This window comes from Hippoglossus hippoglossus, chromosome 1 (genome assembly GCF_009819705.1).
Source record: "Hippoglossus hippoglossus isolate fHipHip1 chromosome 1, fHipHip1.pri, whole genome shotgun sequence".
Taxonomy (NCBI): Eukaryota; Metazoa; Chordata; class Actinopteri; order Pleuronectiformes; family Pleuronectidae; genus Hippoglossus; species Hippoglossus hippoglossus.
In genome coordinates this window covers 10,367,013-10,391,693 of record NC_047151.1, presented here as the reverse complement: position 1 = coordinate 10,391,693, position 24,681 = coordinate 10,367,013, and the positions used below count along the sequence as shown (strand labels likewise).

General features: G+C 42.3%; 1 protein-coding gene across 6 annotated transcripts in view; it reads right to left on the bottom strand.

The window, feature by feature from the left end:
• crebbpa (CREB binding protein a) overlaps positions 1-20,779 on the bottom strand; it is a 52,195-nt gene extending 31,416 nt beyond the window's left edge. For 5 of the 6 annotated variants that reach the window (XM_034585247.1, XM_034585253.1, XM_034585267.1 and 2 more), the window contains exons 1-2: positions 19,860-20,778; positions 3,000-3,709 (exon numbers count right to left, since the gene is read on the bottom strand). In XM_034585247.1, the coding sequence (XP_034441138.1) occupies positions 3,000-3,709; positions 19,860-19,947 (798 nt within the window). In that variant the 5' untranslated portion in view covers positions 19,948-20,778. Of the gene's footprint in view, positions 1-2,999; positions 3,710-19,859 lie in introns of all 6 variants that reach the window. The other variant, XM_034585276.1, reaches the window with a different exon arrangement.
• Between the last annotated feature and the right edge of the window lie 3,902 nt (positions 20,780-24,681).

Sequence of the window (24,681 nt, the reverse complement as noted above, 5' to 3'; positions counted from 1 at the left end):
AGCTCACGCATGGGAGAGCGAGCGGTCGCTCCCGAGCAACTGCTGCAGCCTCCCAGTCCCAACGATCCAGACAAATGCCACATGTGAGTGAATCGCGGGCTGACCAGCGCGGAGAAATGCTCGTCCCGTGTGAACAGCCAGGCGGCTGCGTGCTTGGGAACGGCGCTGCGCTGCCTCGCAGCCTCCGGTGTAAACCCGGCGTAACGAGTGGGGGGGGGGGGGGGGGGGGATGAGGTGGGGGGTGGGCCAAGGCCATGTAGGGAGACTTCCAGTACCTTGTTACGACACAAAACCCAGGAAGCTCAATCGAGTCACTCAAGCATGACGTTTCTGACTTAGAGGAACCATAACAAAACGCGTGAGTGTTTTTCCCCCAGAGTTTTTGGGTTGGTAGACATGCCAGATACCCACATTAACATGTAGAAGCACTAACAAAGTGGAATTTGCATGCTATGTCCCCTTTAATATTTGTAGAGATGGTTCATGTGAAATGTAGTTAGGAAAAAAGAAGAAAAGCGGAAACTCAAACGATATCTTTTCTTTTTCTAAAATTATGCACTTTATTTTAAGATGCCTTTTTCAAAAGCTCTTCATTTTGTTTTTAAATGCAAACCTTATTTTACTTGAAACGAGAAAGGTACCTTTATTTTATTATTAGAGTACCCTCCAGTTCAGTGTGAAAATTAATAATAAGCATTGTTGAAATACTATTGAATTGTACTTTCTTTATTTTATTTGACAGTCTTTTTTGACTTCGTACAGACATTGATGCAACTACCAGGCTATTTCAAAATGAACCATAACGCATGTTAGACATGATTTTTCGGACCTTTGCTTAAGGAAATTTTATTTTTGATGAATTCATTATTATATTAATCGAGTTATAAAAGATAATCGTTAGATTAATCGATAAGAGATCTTTGACTCAGGTGTGCGTCGTTGGCATACATCAAAAAACGATACCCAGCTATAATATTTCTTAATTCCAACAATGTCATCAAGTTAGGATCAGGACTGCATACATCAACATGTGACGTGCCCAGGAATTAAAAGCCCTGTTACTTCCAGACTTTACACACTGATCAACTTGCTACTCTCTCATCCACAGAGCTGCTGGGAGACCAGACCCGACTCCCGACATGCCAGGCCCGGCTGTATCCCCTGCGGCTGTTGACACCGCTCCAACAGACCAGATAAAAAAAAGAGCCAGCTGAGACGACCAGACACTGGCAGCCTTTCAACACAGCTGAGCAGGCAGACATGAACACACAAATGCACGCCCCCTTTGCTTTGCTTTCTCCTTTCAGCCCGCCCCCCCTCACTCTCTGACACACTCCACACATCAGCAGGCAGGACAGTTGCCACCTATCATCTCACCGGTCTACTGCCCTGCCTGACTACACAGCTGAGCTTCCTCCCCTCCTCCTTCCTCCCTGCAATCGCCCTCTGTCATTCTAACTGATTAAGTGGTTTACAATACCTGTCCTCCTCTGCATGACTGACAGGGCAAGCAGCCATCCAATAAGCCAGAGAAAGCAAGGGGAGTGTTCACACATACACAATAACAAAGGAGCATGAGGCAGGAAAGAGTGACAAAAGCCTCTGACCAACACAAATGCCCAAAAAGAGATTTACAACCTGCAATTAAACCACAATAGCGGAAGCAACACACAAAGACTGGATCTTGTGGTTTTCTGCTCTGGAGCTGTTGGTGACATGATAATCACAGCAGACCAGCTGAGGCCTCTTCCGTCAAAACGCTGAGAGTCCCTTCAAAGATACTTCTACGTGAGCTTCTAATCTTTCTTGTGGTTAATGCAGGTGTACTCTATTTAAGAATGAATCTCAACACACACATTGACTCTCACTAAATGTCTCTTCTCAGCAGCCCAAAGCATCTGTGTGTGCTGTGGTTAGATACCGCTTTAATATCTTGGCTCTTACACATAGCGAGTAAAATATGGCTTTCTACTGATTTCCTGTGAAACCACATTTGTGGCAAGCTAAAGTCTGAGTAGCAAAGCGACCCTATGTGCTCTGTCTGTTACACATAGACAGTCAAAACTAATAAGGTCTCAAGACCAATCTTAACAATGACTGAGCAGCTGACAGCCAAGTTAATATCAGCTCCTTGCCAAAGGTGATGATTGAACTGCCAAATGTGGAGTGTACATCTAATTTCCAACCAATCAGAGTTTGGAAAATGAGCAGTGAGGGAGACAACACTGTGCAGATGAAGGATTCATTCTAGTTCCTTGTTAATGATCTCAAAGGTTTGTTGATGTAGTGAACGTACCGCGTTATGGGACAAAGGATGAGTGCTGTAATGATCAGTCATAATCAAAATCCTCTCTCAATAATTAGCCAATTAGGATGTACAGCACAAGTAGTTATCTCACAACGACAAATAGATTTTGAAATAAGTTACTTTTAAACAATGAAAGACCGAGTCTTAATATGACGTTAACCGATGTCAATCGATTCATTGTTGATATTTCATCCAGATTTGCCATTAATACCTCCCTCAGGGTTATGTTTTCACCCCTGTCAATTAGTTTGTTTGTTAGTAAACAAGATTACACAAAAAATACTGGATCACAAAACTTGGGAGGCATTATCGATCAGGGAAGAACCGTAGTCCTCTTCTCAAGACTCAACTATGGAAGTTATTAAACACACTCATGGACAGAGTGAAGATGATAGTAATCGAAAAGCAGCGCCACGTAGCTTCATGCGTGGCTACCATCTTAATAAATTCATGACAACAGTTAAGTTACCAATTACATTACACATTTTACAAGAAAATCCTGTCCGAGCTTAATATCTGTAAAGCACTAAGACAATGTAACAATGAAGCGTACAGGGTCCATTTTTGCTGGACAACCTGACATGGATGTATAAACACAGGAGATATATTTCATACACATTTGAGCCCCAACATGTGCATGCACAAACACTATACTGACGGGAACTGTGATGGAAATGGAGCTGTGACTCACCTTGTTCATGTTGCCTGCTTGTTGGGCTGCATTAAGGGTGGCATGAGCTCCCATCTGCTGCCCTCCCTGGCTGAGTGTCTCTGCCAAAGCACTAGCTGCTCCTCCGGCTCCTGCCGAGGCTCCCTGCATCGTCTGTCCCTGGTACTGCAGGCCTGCTATTCCTGCTCCCCGTCCTCTCCCAGCTCCAGGTCCGAGACTACCGTTCATAACCTGCCCAGGTTGGGGCTGCCCTCCCTGGGACAGCAGCCCGGCATGTCCCTGGCTATTGTTGATCATTGCCTGGTTGAAGCCCATTGTTGCAGTAGTATTGTTGTTGTTCTGTCCTGCTATTCCAGTTGGTGTTCCCGCTTTTTGGGCCTGTGGGGACGGGTGGTTGTTGGGGGAGCCTTGGCCGAGGGGGCTCTTACCCAGCGGTTTACCCAGCTGAGGCCCCATTCCGCCTGGCTGAGGGCTAGCCGAGTTCAGCCCTGCAGCAGTGATACTGGAGGTGCTACCCGCTCGAAGGAGCTCTGAGAGCTGCTTGTGCTTGGCAGCTGCATCTGGGACTACAGGGCCGCCACCAAGGCCTGCAGGGGTGCCACCTGGCCCAGCTCCAGGTGCTGCTCCACCATTTGAAGGCATCCCACCCATCAGGTTTAGATCTCCACCATTAGGGATCAATTCATCTGGTAGGTCATTCTCCAAATCATCCCAGGATAGTGATCCCAGATCTAAGAGAGAAGGAAGAGATGAAAAAATAAGAAACTGAAACTTGATTTCAGGGAAGTTTGTTGGTGGTTTCAAAAGGTATCGTATTGAAAATGTTGCCCATACGCAGTCAGTAACGAAGATTTGGTTTGCTTATCTCCACTGGCTTTGTGGTCTATCAAATAAGCCTGTAAAAAAGCATTTACTGCCAAGTATTTATATCTTCCCCATAATGCAACTGGAAACTTAGCCTACAATTCACAAACAAAACATTCGTCAAAAATAGAAAATAATATTTTCTTATTCCTCAGTTGACGCCCTCTCTCAAGCAACTTGTTCATTAACACTCCCAATTATGGAATATTAGCGTGCAGACACGCTATCTGGTGTTGCATTGGGGCCTTGTCCCTGCAGCACAAGTCAGTAACGAGACGTAACATGATAATAAAAGAATTGCTACTGGCTGACAAACACAATGTGACAACAGAGAGAATCAAGCAGCACTCAGGGTTCCTGCTGGGCGGTAGAGGAATATTTGTATAACGCCATCCAGAAGTGTGAGCAAGATGTTGATTGCCTCGGGAGCCATGATTTGAGATGAAGTGATTAAGACAGCGAAAAGGGGGGGAGGTGTGTGTTCATTAGGGCTGTCCTCGATAAGAAAAAAAAACACCTGTTTGAACAATCAATTAGTGGCACTTAAAAAGAAAGTCTGATGAGTTGGGTGAGTGTCACCGTTTGCATTCGATGTGTGATAATATCCAGGATTCTTTACCTTTAACATTATTTTGGTTTGACAATTTGAGTGTTGCATTCTGTGTCAGAAGCATGGTACAACGTAAGAACTTTCTAGATCTTTAGTGTTACTTTCGGAGCTGATCTGGACTGTGTGTAATATTACCCCACACTGTGAATTAAAGCAATATGACATAAATCACAGTGATGGCCGTCATCATTGATTATATTCATAACATGTCAGAGGTGTGTGGACATTCTCGCTATATGAAATGCATTTCACATTCAGCTTTTAATCTAACCAGACTACTAGTATTTCCTGTATTACCATTACTAGGGCTGTATCGAATCTCGAACCAAAACTGTGTTCCAGACGCCCACGGTTTCGGCACGTGGAGACGGAACCACGACTCTCACTGCCCGACCCCACATGCTGCCACAGCAGGTGCAGCCTGTCGCATGTGTGCGTGTGTCGCGTGTGCATGTGTGTCCAATCACACTCCAATCCAATCACAACCCTGGGACTGCAACCCTGCATATTCTGAACCAATACACAAAAGTGACTAATAGCTTCAGAGCAATGACTGTGGAGGTCGGAGAGGATCGTCTGTTTTACCGCTACAAAAGTGAGGTGTAAAGTCTGCGTGTTGTCGCCGCTTGGGAGCAGACGCCTGGTCTCTAAAGAGTCAGAAGGAAATTAGACTGTGGGAGACATACAGGCACACACACATCCTAATTCCTATTCTTTGGTACTTTTTGTTCACGTAGTTTAATGTGAAGTCAAGTCCAACATGTTCTTCTATTTACTGTTCCAAATGTTCCAAAAACCGTGGATTTGGAGTATCGTTACAGCCCTAACCATCTTGCAATTAGGGCTGAAACGATTCCTTGAGTAATTTATCGAGTAAAAATCATCAAATCTTTGTTGAGCTCACACAAACGCAAAAGAATTTCTTATCCAGTTATTCGATTAATCGTTAGAATACTCGATTACTAAAATAACCGACAATGATCAAAGTTCATGAACATCAACAGTGAGACATAGTAAACAAACTGCAAATCCTCTCAATTAGTAAAGTACTTTACTTTGGATTATTATGCATTGAAGTGATTAACAACATAAAATCTATAAACAGATTCTACAAGGGAATATGCAGAACCTGTAGGGGAGGGACAAGATTTTTGGGCCAGAAGCCTTCTGGTTTTCGTTTTCTCGTTGGAGCAGGCTTTGGTTGCCCGCAGGTAAGCAGTTTATGTGGAGAGCAAAAGAGGCAGAATACATTGACCAATCAGTTACTGGTTTATTAATTAATCTGCATTCATATGAAGATAGCTAATAATGAAGATTAGCCCCAAATGTTTTTTGGATGGATAAACGTTCGGCTCGTATAATAAAATAAACTAGTGACTGTAAACAGTTTACGCTGAACGGAAGACAAAGTCTTGGCCCGGATCAACACTGGTAGCCACGAAACATTGGTCTTTGCTTCCAGAGGCTAATTAGTTGTCAGGCCATAGCTCATGAACTCAGAGATTGACAACACTATAACTATTAGAATGGGAGTTTGCTGTGTAGGTAACTTTTTAATCCTCATTCATTGACATGAATTAACATTTGCCCCCAGAATTAGTGGGTCACATGTAAACCATGTTGATTTGAGTGGTGGTGCCAAGCAGTTTCAGAACCAACACATAAATTAGCAAGATCATCCAGTAAAAAACGTTAAACCTGCATAACATTTTGCCTGAAAACAAGGTGATATCAACTAACGAGATCTGTTAGTGGCCAATAATTCTACTGTGAGGCCCACAGCTGTTCTGAAGCAAAATAAAACTATTGTGACATGGAATGTAGTATACCTTAAAAAAAACGTATGTACCAGTTACTTAAACTGGGCTTACTGTGAACTGTGTTAAACAACACCTAAAGAAACATGCTCCCAACAACGCAATGCTTTGCGCTGCTTTAATGTACGGCTGCTTTCAGTCTGCCCCCGCAAAATGTTTCATTAGGTTGCCTCCCAAGACTTAGGTAGGCTAAAACAATTGTCTTGTCATCCAACCAACTTGTAGCCTATAGTGAAGTAATTTATTAATCTTGGACAAAGCTATCTTGTACAAACAACATATTCTTACCTTGAAATAAACAAAACACGAGAAAAAGAACAGAGGCCATGATCAGCATGCATGGTAGTGGCTGGCAGTAACATGGTTCAAAGAGGCAACAATTCACTGCAGCTGCACAGCTGGAGGTAGTGAGAGCTGAGGAATGTGACTTATCTAAGACATCTTTAAATCAAATCAAGCCTTTCACTTATCAACATATGATAAAATGGGTCTTGATACTATAGGATGGTAGAAGGTAGTACAGAGCAGACGGAAGGAGGCAGTCACTGTCCCATCTGCTGCTGCTGGATGTCTTCATTGAGATTCAGTCTGGATCCTGTCTTTAATGAGGGCACTGGGCCTTTCCTGAGTAAACACAGCCTTCCAGATCTGCCACGCTACCCGCTGTCTGTCCCTGGTATCCAGCAAGCAGGTGCTCCATGTTGTAGATGCTTGTTTAAGGCTGAAGGAACCATCCGTCATCTCCCTCTCTCACGCCTCTCAGCCTCTCCTCACTAGTCAGCAGCCACATGGATGCTCTCAGCATTCAGTTCAACCACATGTGCTGTGGTCTGGCCCTGCATTCATTTCTGAATGGACGCACACACATACACACTCTGTGGGACCTTGCCCCCAGGCTTCTTGGCTGGAGACAAATGATGCAAAGCAATGTTTTGGTTAGGTAGCACCACATGCTGTCAAGGGAGCCCCAACCATGAAGAGGGGGAGGGGAGACACAGCTAGAGCACAGCTCTACTCTTTTTTTCAGTGCTCTTTTACCCCTATTTCACTGGTTACATTTGCTTCCGATTATTCCTTCCTTCTGACGATCTTTTACTTAATTATCCCCCTTTCTTAACTGACTGATTGCCATGATCTCTACTTTTTACTGCCATATCCCCTGTAGGTCCTGCCTGAGAGTTAGTGGTTATAAATACCCAGCAGAGGTCCAGACTGGGGCTGTCTGTCATTTTGCCTCTGGTCTTAGCTCCCTGCCTGAAGGGACAGGTGCAGCATGGCTGCTGGCAGCCTTTCACTTACAGTAGGACAAGACAGAAAGCAATATAATGTGGGTTAGGTAATCTGTTCTTTGCATTTATAACAATACTATGAGGCTCCATGGATTGGACACATTGAGTGGGTATGCCCATTTAACCCAATAAAACCGGATGCAGCATATGCATGTATAATTTGAAGGGATAGTTCACCCAGAAATGAAAATTCACTCATCTACTCACCACTATGCTGATGGAGGGGTGGGTGAAGTGTTTGAGCCCACAAAACAATTCTGGAGTCTCAGGGGTAAACAGTGTTGCAGCAAAATCCATTGCAATTGAAGTAACTAGTGACCAAAGCTTCAGACGTAATAAAACAGAAAAACCATAACATGCCTCCATACTTCTCGTGTGGTGTCATCCAAGTGTCCACAAGCTCAGGCATTCATATTTGACTCGAAACAAGCTCATTTACACCGCGTTTTAAATTCACCAAGCCTAAAAGTCCACCAAGTGGCTAAGCTAGCAGATGTTAGCATTTCTGACAGTCCCTGAACGCACCTTGTCAGAAGATATTGGGGGACATTTAACATTAATGACATACACTGACATGATCATTAAATGAAACAGCAGGATGCTGTGTGTTAGGAGACTTTCCACTGTTTAATTGAAATCAACAACTTTTGACATCTAACGTATGGAGAGTAAACAAACAAAGGATCACAAATGAAAACTAGGGCTACGTTGTAGCACTAACGGGCCCGAGCACAGGCATTTTGAAGCCTGTTGCAGTTAGTGGAGAGAGCGATCAATGACCAAGCGCACGTCTCTGCGTTGCATGCGTTTTGCGCACTGCGGCAAGGAGTAACGCTTCACTTCCTGCGTCCGTCACGCGATGTCGATCCTTGCCTGCTAATTGCTCATTACGGTCCACGCTATCAATTGCACATTACACTGTGAACATTTTATGTAAATTTAATGATAGTTGGTAAAACAAAGCTTATTTCCTGTTGCCAGTAGGGGGCGCCATCAGTATTATTACATGCAGACTAATAGATCTGTTCAAGTAGGGGCTCTGTTGTAGCGTGAGCAATTTTGTGTCAATTGGACAATGTTTCAACAACTTCATTTTCACACTGATCAGTAGGTGGCGCTATGACCCTACACTAATATATGGAGCTGGTCAGGTCAGGATTGTGATCATAGGTCAGTAGTTTGGGGCCGGTTGGATAATGCAGAGTGGATTTACAAAGTACTTCCTGTTTCATGGCTAATCAGTAGGTGGCGCTATGACACTGAGGAATTATTGACACATAGAGCTGTTCAGGCTTGGACTCTGATCATTTGACAGAAGTTTGGCGGTGATAGGACAATGCACAGTGGAGTTATGACAACATCGTCTCCTTTGGCGAAGGATGAACCTTCGCCGCACCTCAATGTTTACACGGTTTGAGGCAATGTCACAATTCTGACCGTGATCCTATGACTTGTCTCAGCTCATTTGAGCTGTATATTGTAAAGCAGCCAGGAGCAGTTCATCAAAGTATAAAACATGTCACTTCCTGTAGCCAGCAGGTGGCGCTGTGATTTTAAGTCATGATTTCTGTGTAGATGTCATCAGGCCGGGACTATTGTCTTACATGTCTAGTTTGGACTCGATTGGACCAAATCTGTCTGAGATACAGAACCTCATGTTTTGATGGCGTGTAATCAAACTTTAATGCCACGCCACGGTCACACCGTGTGATGAAATCAAATAAACCAAGGTAGTTTATATCTCCATCTTGTTGAGATGACATTCCCAGAAGTTGAAGTTGATCTGATGAAAGCCCTGGGACAAGTTCGTCAAAGTAAAAATGTGGAAAATGGCCAATAAAGTCAAAATAGCGGGCTTCTTGTTTGGTCTAGCATATCTATCCAAGAGACTTATTTGTTTGTTATGAAAAGACATGTCCCTATCGATTTTTGTAGATGTCGGCAAATCGTAGTGCCGGGGCTGCCCTTTAGGGGGCGCTAGTCAGTTATTTTGCCAAGCCCATTCCTTAAAACCAGCTGAATGTCTGCAGGGGGGGGCTGTTGTTACACAAATGTAGTTTGAGGGAGGTTGAACCTCGAACACCGAAGTTACAGCAATTTCGTGTGTCACGGCGAGTTGATGAACTTTGACGCCACGCCACTATTATAGCGTTTGACGAAAAGTCACAGTAATCTTATGCCTTCATTATCAATGTCTTGAGACCCATTTGACACAGTTTGACATGGTTGTGGTCAGTGGATGAGGAGGAATACTTCCAAGTGTAAGACATTCCAAAAACAAGACATTTCCTGTTGCCACCAGGGAGCGCTGTGATTTCAATTCATAATTTCTGTGTAGATTTCATCAGGCCGGGAATCTTGTCTTACATGTGTAGTTTGGACTCGATTGGACGAAATATGTCTGAGATACAGAATCAAACTTTGACGCCACGCCACGGTCACACCGTGTGACGAAAAATCGATCTTTGAGGTAGTTTTCATCTCCATCTTGTTGTGATGACACGCGTCTCCATATGAAGTTTATCTGATGAAAGCCCTGGGACAAGTACATCAAAGTAAAAATGTGGAAAATGGCCAATATGGCCACTAAAGTCAAAATGGCGGGCTTCCTGTTGCTTTTTTCCCAATTGCACCTCGGACCTTTTTTGTTTGTCTGGTCATGATACACCTGGGCTACGATTTTTGTGAAGATCAGTGAAAGCTAACTGAGGGGCTTTTCCTTAGATGGCGCTGTTGAGCCATTTTTCCACGCCCATTTCAAATTACTCCAGAATACAATTACTTTTTGGGGTTTTGAATTCTCTGCAAACTTTGGTAACAATTTGAGCATGTCTAGGCCCTGAAAAAGCCCCAAAAGGGAAATACAAATCCTTCGAAATACAATAGGGCCTTCCACCGGAGGTGCTCGGGCCCTAATAAAGGATTTACATAACAAAACATCCCAACTACTGCTTTTAGGCCTGAAGTTGCTACTTTACCCGAACCTTCTGACTTCAAGCGAAGCTAGACTTTGACTGTTGATGATCTACCAACTACAGAAAGAAAGATTATGACTACTTGATAAAGGTAGAGGTAGGGCTGGGGTAATGGGAAAAAATCATATCACAATATCTTTACCCATATCAGTCGATAGCGATATATATCGTGTGTAAATGAAATAACCAGCAACTAAATTTGTTGCACATTTGTGTTTATGTACAATGTTCTTCTCATGAACAAATGTTTTTGCTTATGCTACTAAAGTGAAAAGGTGTTTATAATGTACATACTCAGCATTTTTTGTATTACATTTTTTATTCTCTTGCCTTTTTATATTTTTTTATTCTCTTGTCTACATCATTCTGACCTGCGTGCTGCAGGAACAACTGAATTTCCCCTGTGTGTGGATCAATAAAGTTTTATCTTATCTTAAATCAGCACCACTGCACTGAGGCACATTGCTCCGCTGTTTTCTAATCATCACATTTAGAACTAATCTTTAGAAAAACCTACTGAATTCATATTTATGTTCATGGATAAACGGGGCGTGGCTTCTTCTGCAACAAAGAAGTTAAAACACTGTGCTGCGTCATAATCTGCCGGAGGAACTTCTGTCTGCAGGAGTGTGTGTGTGCCTGTGTGCGTGAGTCTGTGTCTGCTCACCTCTGTCCCTCCTCACACACACGAGCTGATATTCACATGGGATATTCACCATCTAGTCCTATATTCTAAAACAGTTATTAATCGATGATGTCGGATCATGACTCCAGATCATTCCGGTCGCTTTAACCCTGATGTCCTGACTGTGCGAGTCACGTTACGTCTCGTGTTGTGTAGAATTTTAAACATGTCTCTCAAACTCTGGAGCGAATCAAACAAACAAAGTTAACATCATTACTGTCCATCTAATAACCTGTGATCAGGAATGGTGTTTATTGTTAAAGTGTAAAGTGAGCGCAGGTCAGCGGGGGAATGAGGAGGAAGCAGACTCAGACAGAGACTCTGACACAGGACAACCGGACCTTTAATGAGCGACTGTCCTGATCCTGGAGCCGTGCTGGTTATAATTATTCAGCTGTGGAAAACCACTAAAACAATGAAGCTAGCAGAAAACATGATTATATTCTGTCACTGTATTGATGCAGAGTCGTCCACCTCTATGCAGGAGCCCAAACATTAGAAACTGTGCTGCTCCTTCTACACTGTAGCAGCACAGAAGATAGAAAAATAGAAATATTATTTTCATAACTAATATTGTTTTCTGAGAATTATTTGACTACAAAAAAGTAAGTAAAAGTATTTGAATTTGTACAACACTACTAGAAGCACTGGTTTCAGGAACACCAGCACAAAATGTAGGCGCACCACTTACTGATAAATGCTTTGGTTTTATGCTTTTTAAATACAAACTTTACAAAATATAGAAATGTGCTGTTTACATTTGCTTACGATTATTCCTTCCTTCTGACGATCTTTTACTTAATTATCCCCCTTTCTTAACTGACTGATTGCCATGATCTCTTACTGCCATATCCCCTGTAGGTCCTGCCTGAGAGTTAGTGGTTATAAATACCCAGCAGAGGTCCAGACTGGGGCTGTCTGTCATTTTGCCTCTGGTCTTAGCTCCCTGCCTGAAGGGACAGGTGCAGCATGGCTGCTGGCAACCTTTCACTTACAGTAGGACAAGACAGAAAGCAATATAATGTGGGTTAGGTAATCTGTTCTTTGCATTTATAACAATACTATGAGGCTCCATGGATTGGACACATTGAGTGGGTATGCCCATTTAACCCAATAAAACCGGATGCAGCATATGCATGTATAATTTGAAGGGATAGTTCACCCAGAAATGAAAATTCACTCATTATCTACTCACCACTTACTGATAAATGCTTTGGTTTTATGCTTTTTAAATACAAACTTTACAAAATATAGAAATGTGCTGTTTTATTAAGTGCTGAGAAAAAACGAACTAAAGACAGCGTAAAGCAGTGGTCGCCAACCCTACGATCGCGATCGACTGGTTAATCGCGACAGTCTTCATTGTCGATCCCCACTCTGGAATGACTAGCTGCGGTTTGCGCCACAGACCAGCTGTGTTGGTTGTCTGTTGTTCGCACTGACCGCATGTCGGCTACTGGTGGCGGAGCTGCTGGTAGATCTACTGTGTTTCCTTCAATACAAGTCGTATTATGTACTAAACTAAACACCAGGGGCCTCATTTATAACCGTTGCGTACACACAAAACAGGGCCTGAAAGATACGTATGCCACTTCCCACGCAAACCTTGGAATTTATACAAACAAACTTGACAAGAGAATGTGCGCACTTGGACGCTAACTGTGACCCGTGCACGTGAGACGGAAAAATGACAATGCAGATGTGAGGTGGTGAACTGAAGCAGATTATTGATCCACTTCATCATTAACATTAAAACCAACAGCGTTTTGTGCTCACGCGACAAAACAGTTCCATAAGAACCTTCAATTAAAAAATATATAAACAACTTACCGTAAATTACGTTCAGATACCATTTAACAGCGGAGTTGCAGAGCAGAGTCATTTAGTTTTTAATAGTTCATAACAATGTGCATGTATCATCAAGTACAAGTGTGTGTTAAATCTCTGCAGTGAACGTGACTGTGCCATCAGGCGCACAGAGCGCACTGGAGATCCCTTACAGAAAATAAAGAAAAACTATTCACTTTCCAAATAATATCCCAGAGTGGAGGTTAGGATCCACTGATGTGTGAAGTAATCGGTCCGATTGCTCTAAATATATAAATACTGCGGTGACACTCGTGCGTAATGCTGCGTGATGGATGCACTGGCACTAGAGGAGTGCGCGAATGGAAGGATTTGGAGGAAACAAGTGTTTAGAGATTACAAAGATTCCCTGTCCCATAATGATGACTGACTCACAAACTGATATAGATTCTATAGAGGTGTGATCATGGATCTTTGTGCTGAACTGATTCCAGCATTATACACATGACGGATCCATCCTAATACAAACACAAGTCTCACCACTCTGGTTTATTACACATATGCGTGTGATATGATTAGGGTTGCAAAGGGGCGGAAAATTTCCGGTAAATTTCCGGAAACTTTCCGGAAACTTTCCATGGGAAGTTAAGCTCGGGAATTTTGGGAATTTTGAAAAAAAAAAATTACCGCAAATTAAACGCTGAGCAATAAAAACGTCATTCAAAACTCTATTTTAAAGATGTATGGAATGCAGCACACGCTGCACGTTGAATTTCAACCCTGCACTGTGCATTCTTCCATCACATGCACAGATAATTCCCAGTATCCTGCACACTACAGCAGGGCTATTGAGGCCACACTACTGCATTAGCCGAAGGACTAGTCAGGGAAGTTTTGATGATATTACTGGGGAAAATATATTAGCATGCTGATTGAGGATTGTTCATCTGTTCATCTAGCCTATTTCTATTCATTTATCCATCAATTGTAAAATATTTTTAAAGACGATTCCAATTGTTTAGCTAACTACTGCATTAGTGTTTTTTACAAGTTTTTTTCTCATCTTATTCTACAGAACAATGCTACGTGCACTATCTCATGTGTGGAGACATTTCACCCCAGCCAATGTAGAAGGAAAGGCTGTGTACATTTGCAAATACTGTGCAAAGACCTATGTTAAGAATGCCACAAAGATGCAGAAGCATATAGTCAAGTGCCCAAAGTTTCCTCAGGGCTCAAATCAGCTTATGACAAAACAAAATGTTTATATTTATGTCTGTATATGACAAGGTAAATACAGTTAGTATAAATTACCCACACAATTTCCAGTTTATTCCCGTTAATTCCCGTTTATTCCCGTTAATTCCCATGGAAAGTTTCCAACTTTGAATATTCCCGGAATTTTGCAACCCTAGATATGATTAACACTGTATAATATTTACCTTTCAACAGAGAGCCTCTTTTAATAATTTTAAATATATAATTATTCTAACTTTTATAGATTGGGGATATCACAGATGTCTCTGAATTTATTAATCCTGAACTTTCGGATTGTTAAAATATGTGCAGGCGATACAAGTTCCCTCACATTCTGAGTGTGATTTATGACCACAAACCGTATGTGCTGCCACGCCCACCTCAACAGACACCCCCCCATGCAAACTCTCTTTGGTGGAACAGTTGCCTCTTACTTTTCTAACTAACTCAGATTTAAACCTGTAATATATAGTGGTTATTTCCACTCAGGGCTCAGATGCAACAAGTTGTGAACACAACATTGATACATCACCTTTTTACATGGTTTTTCCTGCATAGAGAATTGGGAGGCGGCGGCGTCTGTCAAATTCCGTGCCGCATTCGCCTCACGACACATTTCCTGTACTTGGAAACCGAATATAGTAGTCATCCAATTATATGGATCAAAAAGCTTGGGACATAATCATTTCTATACAAATGCTGTTTTAATAATGTGGTTGTAGTGATTCATTTAGGGTCTTATCCATGTTTTGATCATAAAACAGTAATTTACGGCTCCTCTCTGTCATTCATGCTGCGCACAGCCAACCAGGCCAAGTGCGCCCCTCCATCTTCTCCAGTTCTCCATAGATTGCATACATTTACAAATAAAGTTTTTACCCAGTCGGAGATTGTGTGGCGGTCATTTCAAACAAATCTACATTTTAACTGTAGCGGGTCAGACAGGCCAGCTGAGTCTGTGTGTATCTCTCTGTGTATTTGGTGTCTCTGTGTGCGTCTGCCAGTCAGCGCAAGGTGCAGAGAGAGAATATTGTATATCCATATGAACTTCTTGAAAACCGAATTTATTTCATGATACCCATTCTCACCAGGCTATATGCCTCAGTAATCACCAATTAGTAGTACACATATTGACATGCGAGTTTCCCCTTTTCTTCTTAATATATAACTACATTTCACATATAAACAATCTCAACAAACATACATCTAAACAGCTTTAACGCCTTTTCTCTTTGTTTCTTGTTCAGTGAGAGAAGTGAACGCTACCTGCGCTGCCAGGATTTACTACCGTAAAGACGGAAAAAGCTGCGCAGGTTAAAATAAGTCTACCGTAAGTGCGAGAAAAAGTGCCAGGTTAAAATAGAAACGCTCCATCACAATCTAATAACAGCGTCATGGTCCGTGTAGAGCGGCTTCTGGGTCCAGTCCAGACCGCGGTCCGACTATTGGGGACCTATGCTAGATGATCTTCAGGTTGCTCTTCAGGTGAATCCATGCTTTGACTGTGCTCACCTACCTTCCATACGACACATCGACGCACATTCTGCGAGACAATGCATTTACATAATTGATGACGTCGATTACATGGACGCGTCGCCCCAGCCCTAGTAGCAAAGATGGCTAATGGAAACAGACAGAACAAACTCATAGAAAATAAGCTTAAACACACACTCAGACAAAAGTGGCACTGAAAGAGATGACCTTAAATTACCAAATACCCCATGCAACAAACTAAACTAGTTAAAAAAAGATGAGACGCTGTGATGAACAACTTGCATAGAAAGGGTTTGTGGATGGTGACACACTGCCCACCATCTCCTCTCGTCTGCGCCCTCTTGATTTTTCTGATTGCTCACATGCCGTAGCATAAATGGCTCCATTAGCGGCTGCGTCATGAGCTCACTGTCTGCCTGCTAGGCATTAAAAGTGCCATTTACGCAGTGGAAATTTAACATTCGGGTGTTGGCGGTGGAAGTACGGTGTTACTGACATGGCCCTGAATGGCACATGGAGTTGAATTGAGATCTAAAAGTCATACATTAAATATTCAATTGAAGATATGATTTGTTACACTTGCAGTTTTGATCTACATAAAGAACCCTGATCAACATAAAGAACCCTGAAACTCATCCTACCCACATAACCCCTGATTTAACCAGAGAAAGAAAGCTCTACTGGCTAAAGACAATCAGCCATTTACAGACTATTAATTAATTTTAACAACAGACATTGCCCCAAGTTCCAATGAGTTGCGCTACGTATGAACAGGGGGAAGCAAGAGGGAGTTGAGGGACCCTGAGGGGTGACAGATGGCACGTGTTTACCCTCTGCCACAACAATTAATAGGAACCTCCCCAAAACACAAACCCTGAATACATAAAAACATAACAGGCCCTAAAGGCAGACGGTATCTCTACCACTCTCACATAAGTACACCATCCACAAAACACTCTACAATGTGCTATATTACACTCCAAAATGGGACACACAACTCAAACCAGGCTCTACGGCAAAAGGCAACGGCCAAAGGTCAGGGCCAAGGGGTGCTGCGCACAAAGCTCCAGGCATGACAGTCATCAGAGTGAATGCCAACTCTTTATCTGCCGTAATTTATGGCTGATGGTGGTGTTGCCCAGTGCTGTCCCATGGGGTCTGTTAAGTCCCAACAGCTTCTGGCAAAAGCTATAGATGAGGCGGGGCAAGTTTAATGATTGATTACTGCAGACATGTGGTGCCTTTGCAATGTGTGACGGGCGTTGTAATTCATTGTTGATGTGACTTGTTGTTGAAAGGCTGTCCAGTGAATTATTTTTCTTCCAAACTAGACAGAAATTAATTCAAAAAACAACGCATGCCATTTGAAATATATGATACTGAATAAAACCATTAACTACAAATATATTACTTAATCTACTCATATACATAAAATAGTATATAGCCGTGGGTTAAAATCTGGAGAATTGGCTACTAAGTTTACCCAGAGTCTGCTTTTCACATATGCACAACACAGTGGAAGGTTTTCTGTACAGACGCGTTCACAACAGCAACAAATCCTCTGTATTATTCAGGCTTGAGGTGGAGCAGCCAGTGCAGGAGACAGAGAGAGGAAGTCACATATTACCTCCGCTGTGGGGATCACGTGATTTTGTTTACAGCACCCGGACGTCAGCTATTATCAACACAAACCTTCTTGACATCTTCATCAGTGTCTTCTACACGTGTGTCACCACTATTTCACCGGGAGATATTTGTTTTCTTTTTGTGTCTGTCGCGTGTTAAGCGTCATCAACCCGCGGTGAATCCAGCGGGAAATCCACTGCTCGCTCATGGACCTCTCCTGGATTTCTACGGACTTTATACCAGGAGGTCAGGTGGATTTAAGTCTGCAGAAACTCTGGACTGTCTCACTCAGACATTTGCGTTCACACATACACCTCCTCCGGAGAAATACGTAGGCCCTGTCCAGTGCATGTCTGAAAGCAGCTGATGATTCTAAAACATACTTAATAGTGAATGAATAATGATGGCCCTATTTTTTTTGCAGTGTTGAGCTTTAATCAGTGTTTTAGCATTGATGACTAGGACTTGGATTCAAAACTCAAGCACTGACTGCATTCAGACTCGGGCGTTTGACACAAGGATTCTGACTTTTTAGAGCTAAAATACCTAAAGAAACGCCAAACCTTTGCTGATCTTAATTCACATTCAGACTTGATAGCTCAAGACTCTGATTAAGGTAATGGGGACTCCAGTTGGACTCACTCAAGGACTGGAGACTAAAGCCAAATTCATGCTTCTGCGTCGAAGCTACACCGTAAGTACGCATGTAGCCTCTGCACGGGGCCGAGCATTCATAGTTTTGCATAAGTGTGTGTGAGTCATGCTGCAATTACACCGCCGAAATGCTTTTGGCAGTACGGTTTCTATGCTGGTGTTGAGTATCTTCCACATAGGCTACGGCGTAGCTTCGACACAGAAGCATGAATTGGTTAAAGTTGCCTTAAGTTCATTCTAATATCAAAAACATCAACTGGTGCAGAGGTAACAGTGTTGTATGACGAGATTCTTATGTCTTAATTTAATAAGCAAAAGATCCCACCCATCTGTCTAAAGTATGTCTGCTAAATGAGTCCCAACAGAGTCTAGTACACAGTCTAGCATACAGGAGTTGGCTGCTGATAAAGATTTTGCTGCCGCAGAGAAAATAAATTCCTAACAACTTCTTTAACTCAGAAATAAATCAGAGAATCATCTGTAAGGCAGCCAAGAAATACATGTCACAGAATAACATATCATCATATCAGAAAAAGAAATGTCTGAAGATAAGTTTAAAAAAAAAAGTTAGAGTACATATTTTTCCCCAAAACCAACCACATCAGGAGAGGCAGGAACCTTTGATAAAGTATGACTGCATACGGGGTTATACTCTTCATATACTTCAAGATGTTAATATTCAACAACAGTACTAAATAAGACAGGGTTTGTCTTAACATCAGAAATGCATGTGTTCTAGAAATACACACGTCTCTTAAGAACCTTCAGCCACTGAAATATTTACTGTACAATCAAAAGCAGCAGAGTGACATCCACTTGGGTGTGTGGCTTCATATCCTAGGGCTGCTGGGGCCATGGAAATGCCTGAGTTTGAGTTAATAAATGTTTATACACTTGGTACTTAGCACCAGTATCAAACACTGTTAGCAACCAGCCCCCCTCTTGCAGGCAACTAAGGTGAGATCAACAAACTAGACAGACCTAAGCACTGAACGCATAAATAAAATGTAACCCCTTGTCTAATTAATGAATCCACTTAAACAGGGGCAGCCTGGAACTATGATTATCTATATTAGATGCAGTTGTCAGATGCACAGTATGCAATGAACTGCAGTGGCATTTGGTTTTAGAAGTGGTGTGATGTTTAAGCCCAACTGTGCATTGTTTGGGAATGGGAGACGATCAGAGTCCAGGACATCACCGTGTCTCCATCGTGTCGTCGTTACCTGCAGTTATGCATGAAGCACGCCACGGTGTTGCTATGCAGCTCCATCTGAGCCGGACGATTGTCTCGCACACACCAACTTCCCACTCAGTGTTGGCAAAATGTACTATGCTGCTAGCTAATACATACGTATTCTCATTTGTCGGTGAGATACACCTTAAAATAAATAAATATACGGCAGTGTGGAGCAAGAAATCCAACTTTTCAGAGGTGGTGTTTTATACTACTGTCGTTTGGTTGGTTTTGTTAAACTGAATTGCGTGTTAGTTAATGGAAGTATAATAATATAATAACTGTTATTAAACCCGCATTACAGCGAGGGAAATTAACTCAATCAACTGGCACGCACAGGGTAGGTCCTGGCCATCGCACGCTCCACAGAAGCAAACCACAACACTGCAGCAAACGCAGTGAAACGACAGTAACTACTACAGCTCAGCACACTTAGCTGCCCTGCTAACTTTACAGTGTGCGGCGAGGCTGGCCTGTGAATTCATGAAGTACAGATCAACCGGGAGTGGCGTGTGCGTGTGAATGTGAACGTGTGTTTGCACGAGCAGACGGTGTCGAGGCCTTTACCTTGTCCATCAGACGCTGACAGGGCAGGTGAATTCAGCTTCGGCCGCTTGGAGTTGGGAGGTCCGACGTCCAGCAGGTTTTCAGCCATAGTCGCTCTCTTGTCCGGCCGCAGGTTCAAAGCTGATATAGTTGTGTTGTCCTTGTGACAGGGAAGTTGTTCTATCGACACGAACCTCCCCAGTTAGCACATTAGCAAGCTGGCAGCCTGCTAACGTTAACTAACTGGCAAGTAGCTTGCTAACTGCCCGCTACCAGCTAAGTTAACTGTTAGCGTTAGCTACTCCTCGCCGCGAGAGTCAGTGCCTTTCAAAAGAGATGCAATAGCGCCCCGCTTCGCCAACGCCATTCACCCCATGATAATCCAACACCCAACACCCACATTATCATCGTTATATACCGCAGAATAAAATATCCCCCATGTAAAGAGCCGACTTCACAGTGACGATGCGATAACATCTGGTGGATTTCAGCACTCCGGGGGGAAAGTCGCAATTTCTAGAGGTTCAAAGTGCCCATTTTGCGTGACGTCAAATTTCTTCGTGCAAAAATCGCGCGAAGCTCCGCAAAAATGCACGACTGCATAAAAATGTCGTCTTCTTGCAAATCCCCTCGAAAGCCACGACCCGGTCTCCGCTTGTCCTGGTAAACAATGCTGCTCCCGGACGGCGACAGGGGCTGAATCGCCGCACTCTGACGGGGAAATCACATATACGGAGCTTTTCTGCCCGACGACCACCGATCCAGTTCCCGTTTTTTCTCTCAAAATGTCTCCGAGGCGACGTTAAGATTCCGTTTTCCGGTGAAGGACGCTCTCATAGCGCAGACAGGACGCTCGGTTTCTAGGTAAAAACCAGTGTTGGACAGAAATCCTAATTCCGAGCCACGACAAGATGGCGGCTGTTGATTCCTTCGATACAAAAAAGTTTTTTTTCTTTTCCAGATCAACGGTGGAGGGGGAGGGGCCGCGCAATCACGCCCTACGTGAGAACACCGCTGCGGCCAGCCGCTGGGGGCACTACAGCACCGCAGCAGATCTGACCTGATACGTTTCCACAAATTAATTATTACTTTACAGTTAAAATACATAAATAACACATTCCAAAAATAAATATTACAAATGAAATACTAAGTTTTAAATACATACAAATGCATGTAAATTGTGGATTAATTTTGCACTGGACTATATGTTGTAAATAGAAAAATTAGTTATAACATTAAATTATATTAAATTCAATACAGTTGTGGCAAGTGAATGATGGTAGTAGAGGCTTGTTTTTAATTAGAAAAATTATAAAAGTTAACCTACCTAAAATGATAAGTGTATTATTAGTAGTAATGGTAGTGAGATTAGTATTATTTACTGTAATGATAATTACTACTGCAGATGCAGTAGTATATTAGGCTGTCACTACTCCCTGCAGATGTGTACAGCTACAACAAGATACACAAAAGTCAGGTTTCCATATTTTCTTATCACATTTTACTGATCTGTTATTTTTAAGTGTCTATGCTCAGATTTCTTTTACTCTTCTACTATCTACACACTATCTAGGCCATATTTTTCGTCATTCGCTGGTCAAAAAAACGATCCACCCCTCCTGACATTTCCTGGAAATTCAGTCCGATTATCGGGCTTTGACATAAACCCATCCTCACTTTATACTTCACAATCCACTCAAAGCCCTTCTGCTTTGAGATTTGTTTCCCTCCTACTGGAAAAAAGGACTAATAAAATAATTACACTCACACTTACTCAATAAGACACATTGGATCAGTTTGATAATATGTGTCTCTTTTCATTGTTTTCTGGCAAAATCGGACACATGTATAAAAAAAATCATATGTGACATAAAATAACTGCATATGTACAAACACAGTGCTTTGTGCAAATGTGTACAGATTACGATCATGTGTTGATAAATGATACATGGGTAATGTGCACAAAACATACATAATACATATCATTCAGAAACATAAAGCAAATACAAAGACTTAAAATCAAATAACTCATCTAAATTTTGTCCCAGTTTAATTAAAAACACATACAGTATTTTTAGTGAAGAGCGACGCTATTTTTTGCTGTGATGCCTTTAGTGCTGATTAAACACTATTTTCAATTATGCTTCTCTCTTGTATTTCTGTCACAGAGCAGAATCGCACTTCTTCAACAATACAGGATGAATTAACTTCTCCTCAACGCACTCAGCTGTTAAATTGATTGCATTTCTTTCCCCAAACATAGCACTGGACTTCTGGGTCCACTTCTTTCCCTCTAAAATAAACCTGGTAACACACACACACACACACACTGTCAGAGAGGGACAACGTCCAAACAACCCAAAATGAGTGATTTGAGGAATCCCGCGTGTAATGTTCAATATAAGTGAGGGCAAAATGACACGGAAATTAAATGAAAGTTTATGAGTATGGTACAGAATCAAGCTAAAATGTAGTGTGTCGAGCAAACAAGAAAATTGTCCATTCATTCCCATGGGAACAAGAACACATTCTCCTCCTCCACAGATCACAGAGCCAGCAGTGTTCGCTGTAATATTTTATTCATACGTGTGTACAGATGTGCGCTGTATTGGAGAGGTGGTGTGCCCATCAACCTGTGGAGTCCCACACCTCAAATCTACTATGGATTGTATCTGATATATGGACAGCTACAGTGCAGTGGCCTGAAAATCCCAGAGGATTATCTCATGACATTAAGGCAGAAGGGTAATCTGTAAAACGTGCGCGTGTGTATGTGTGTGTGTTCGGGGGGGGGGTAAGAAACCTTCCTTCACAATTAATACTTGGGATTCTCATTTGTTTCCATTACCATGTGTGTTGTGATTAATTAGGCATGAGCATGGTGACAATATGCATTATAATAGCGGAGCGAGAGATGTGCTTTGGAACGCTACTAAAAGCAATGAAAAAGATTTTGCAGAGCAAATCTGATGAAGCTATTTTTGTGTTATTCTGGGGACAGCTCCAATAGAGATACGTCTTTGGATTTTTGTGCTACTGGGGTTATCATGATTATTTGATACAGATAATCAGAGCTGACATATCCATAATTCAAAAGGCACTGGTTGTGTATGTTTGTAGTGCACAGAGGCAGAGGAAAACAAGGATGCTCTTTATGCTACAGATTTAGGTAGCTACATAAATAGAGTTATTTGAATGTTTTAATTCCATCCTTGTATCTATGCGTGTGGTCATTGCTTCAAAAGGAAGATTATTAAAAGCCTAAATGTTGACCTGTCACTAATCGATGGTGGTGGTCTGTGTTTGCAGGATCATTATGCAAATTTCAAACTTCAGGATTTGTCTCTTCTCCCTTTCAAAGAATGCAACTTTGTGCATCCTCTACGGATAAGGCAGCGTCAGCAAAATCCCAATTAAACAGAGGCCATACTGATGATATTGATTATTTCCCTTTTGCATCACTTAACAGTAATCTCTCATTGGTGATTGACTTTGAATTGGAGTAAACTTAAATATCTTTCTCTCTCTCTCTCTCTCTCTCTCTCACTCACACTCACACTCACACACACACACACACACACACACACACACACACACACACACACACACACACACACATCAAGGGGAAACAAGTGTTTTCAGGAGTAAAGACAAAGCATGAAGTGAGTAGAAGAGCAAAGAGAGCTTCAGACGTGCCAGGTATTCGAACACCACCATATTATTCCAGGCAGCCAGTTAATGACAATGAAGGAACTGGAAAAGAGCAAAAAGAAAAAAAAGATGGAATTTGTCCAATCAAATGCAGAAAAACCTGCACAACAAGCATAATTTCATCAAACATACAATCATAATCTACTCTCATTATGACAACAGCATGATAAAAAAAAAACTTTATGAAAACCAAAGTACTCAAAAAATACAGTCATAGTTTTAGGCACCACAAAACAATCAGCTACTTTAGGTTGCACTGCACCTATAGATCACTCAATTAAAGTGGCAAAATTTAAGTATATTGTTACAGTAGAGGCTCCCCTCAATGAAGGGGCCCATAACAGGGTCAAAGTGAAACGTCCCACCCCTTCAACGACAAATCCCACAGCCAAAGGCAGACAATACTGAGCTACTGAGTAAATCTAAAGTACTGGACAGACCGATGTTGATGTCTTTTATTCAGCAATGAAGGCAAAGAATGGATCATCCCTAAATTTGAGTCTGAGGTTCTACAGAAGAGACCGAGACCGTAGCTGATCTGTGCTTTGATACTGCAACCAAGAGCAACGTGGACCACCCAATCATTTATCGAGAACTACCCAGTGATTGTCCCTCACAGTTTCACTTCCAGTGCCTACTCCACCCTCAACATACTCTGGGTATCAAACTCTCACCCCACTGTGGGTTTTAAAGTTTAAGTCTGGTCACATTCTCTCTTTTTATCCCTTGAAAAGAAATCTAATCTAATGAATGTATCCAAAGCTGATACATCTAGTTTCTCTGAAGTGCATTGTTAGTGATGGGAGACATGCTCCCTTCTTGAATAAATAAGGGGTCAGTTGTTTATTTTAAGTTAATCCCACATGCACTGTCCTGCTGCCATAAATACAAACTACCACAGCAAATCCACCACTGAAAATAGTCCCCCAACAAATACAAAATGTACTGCCCTGGTGGTCTATGAGTTAAGGTGCTGCTGACCATAAACCAGAGCATCCCCCAGTTCATGTATGTCCAGGCACCTCTGTTGCATGTCGTTCCTGTCATCACGCCCCAAAAATACTAGAAATTTGGGCTGAGGATGGAAAAGTCAGGAAGTGTTGAGAGATGCATTTACACTTTGTTGGTTTTG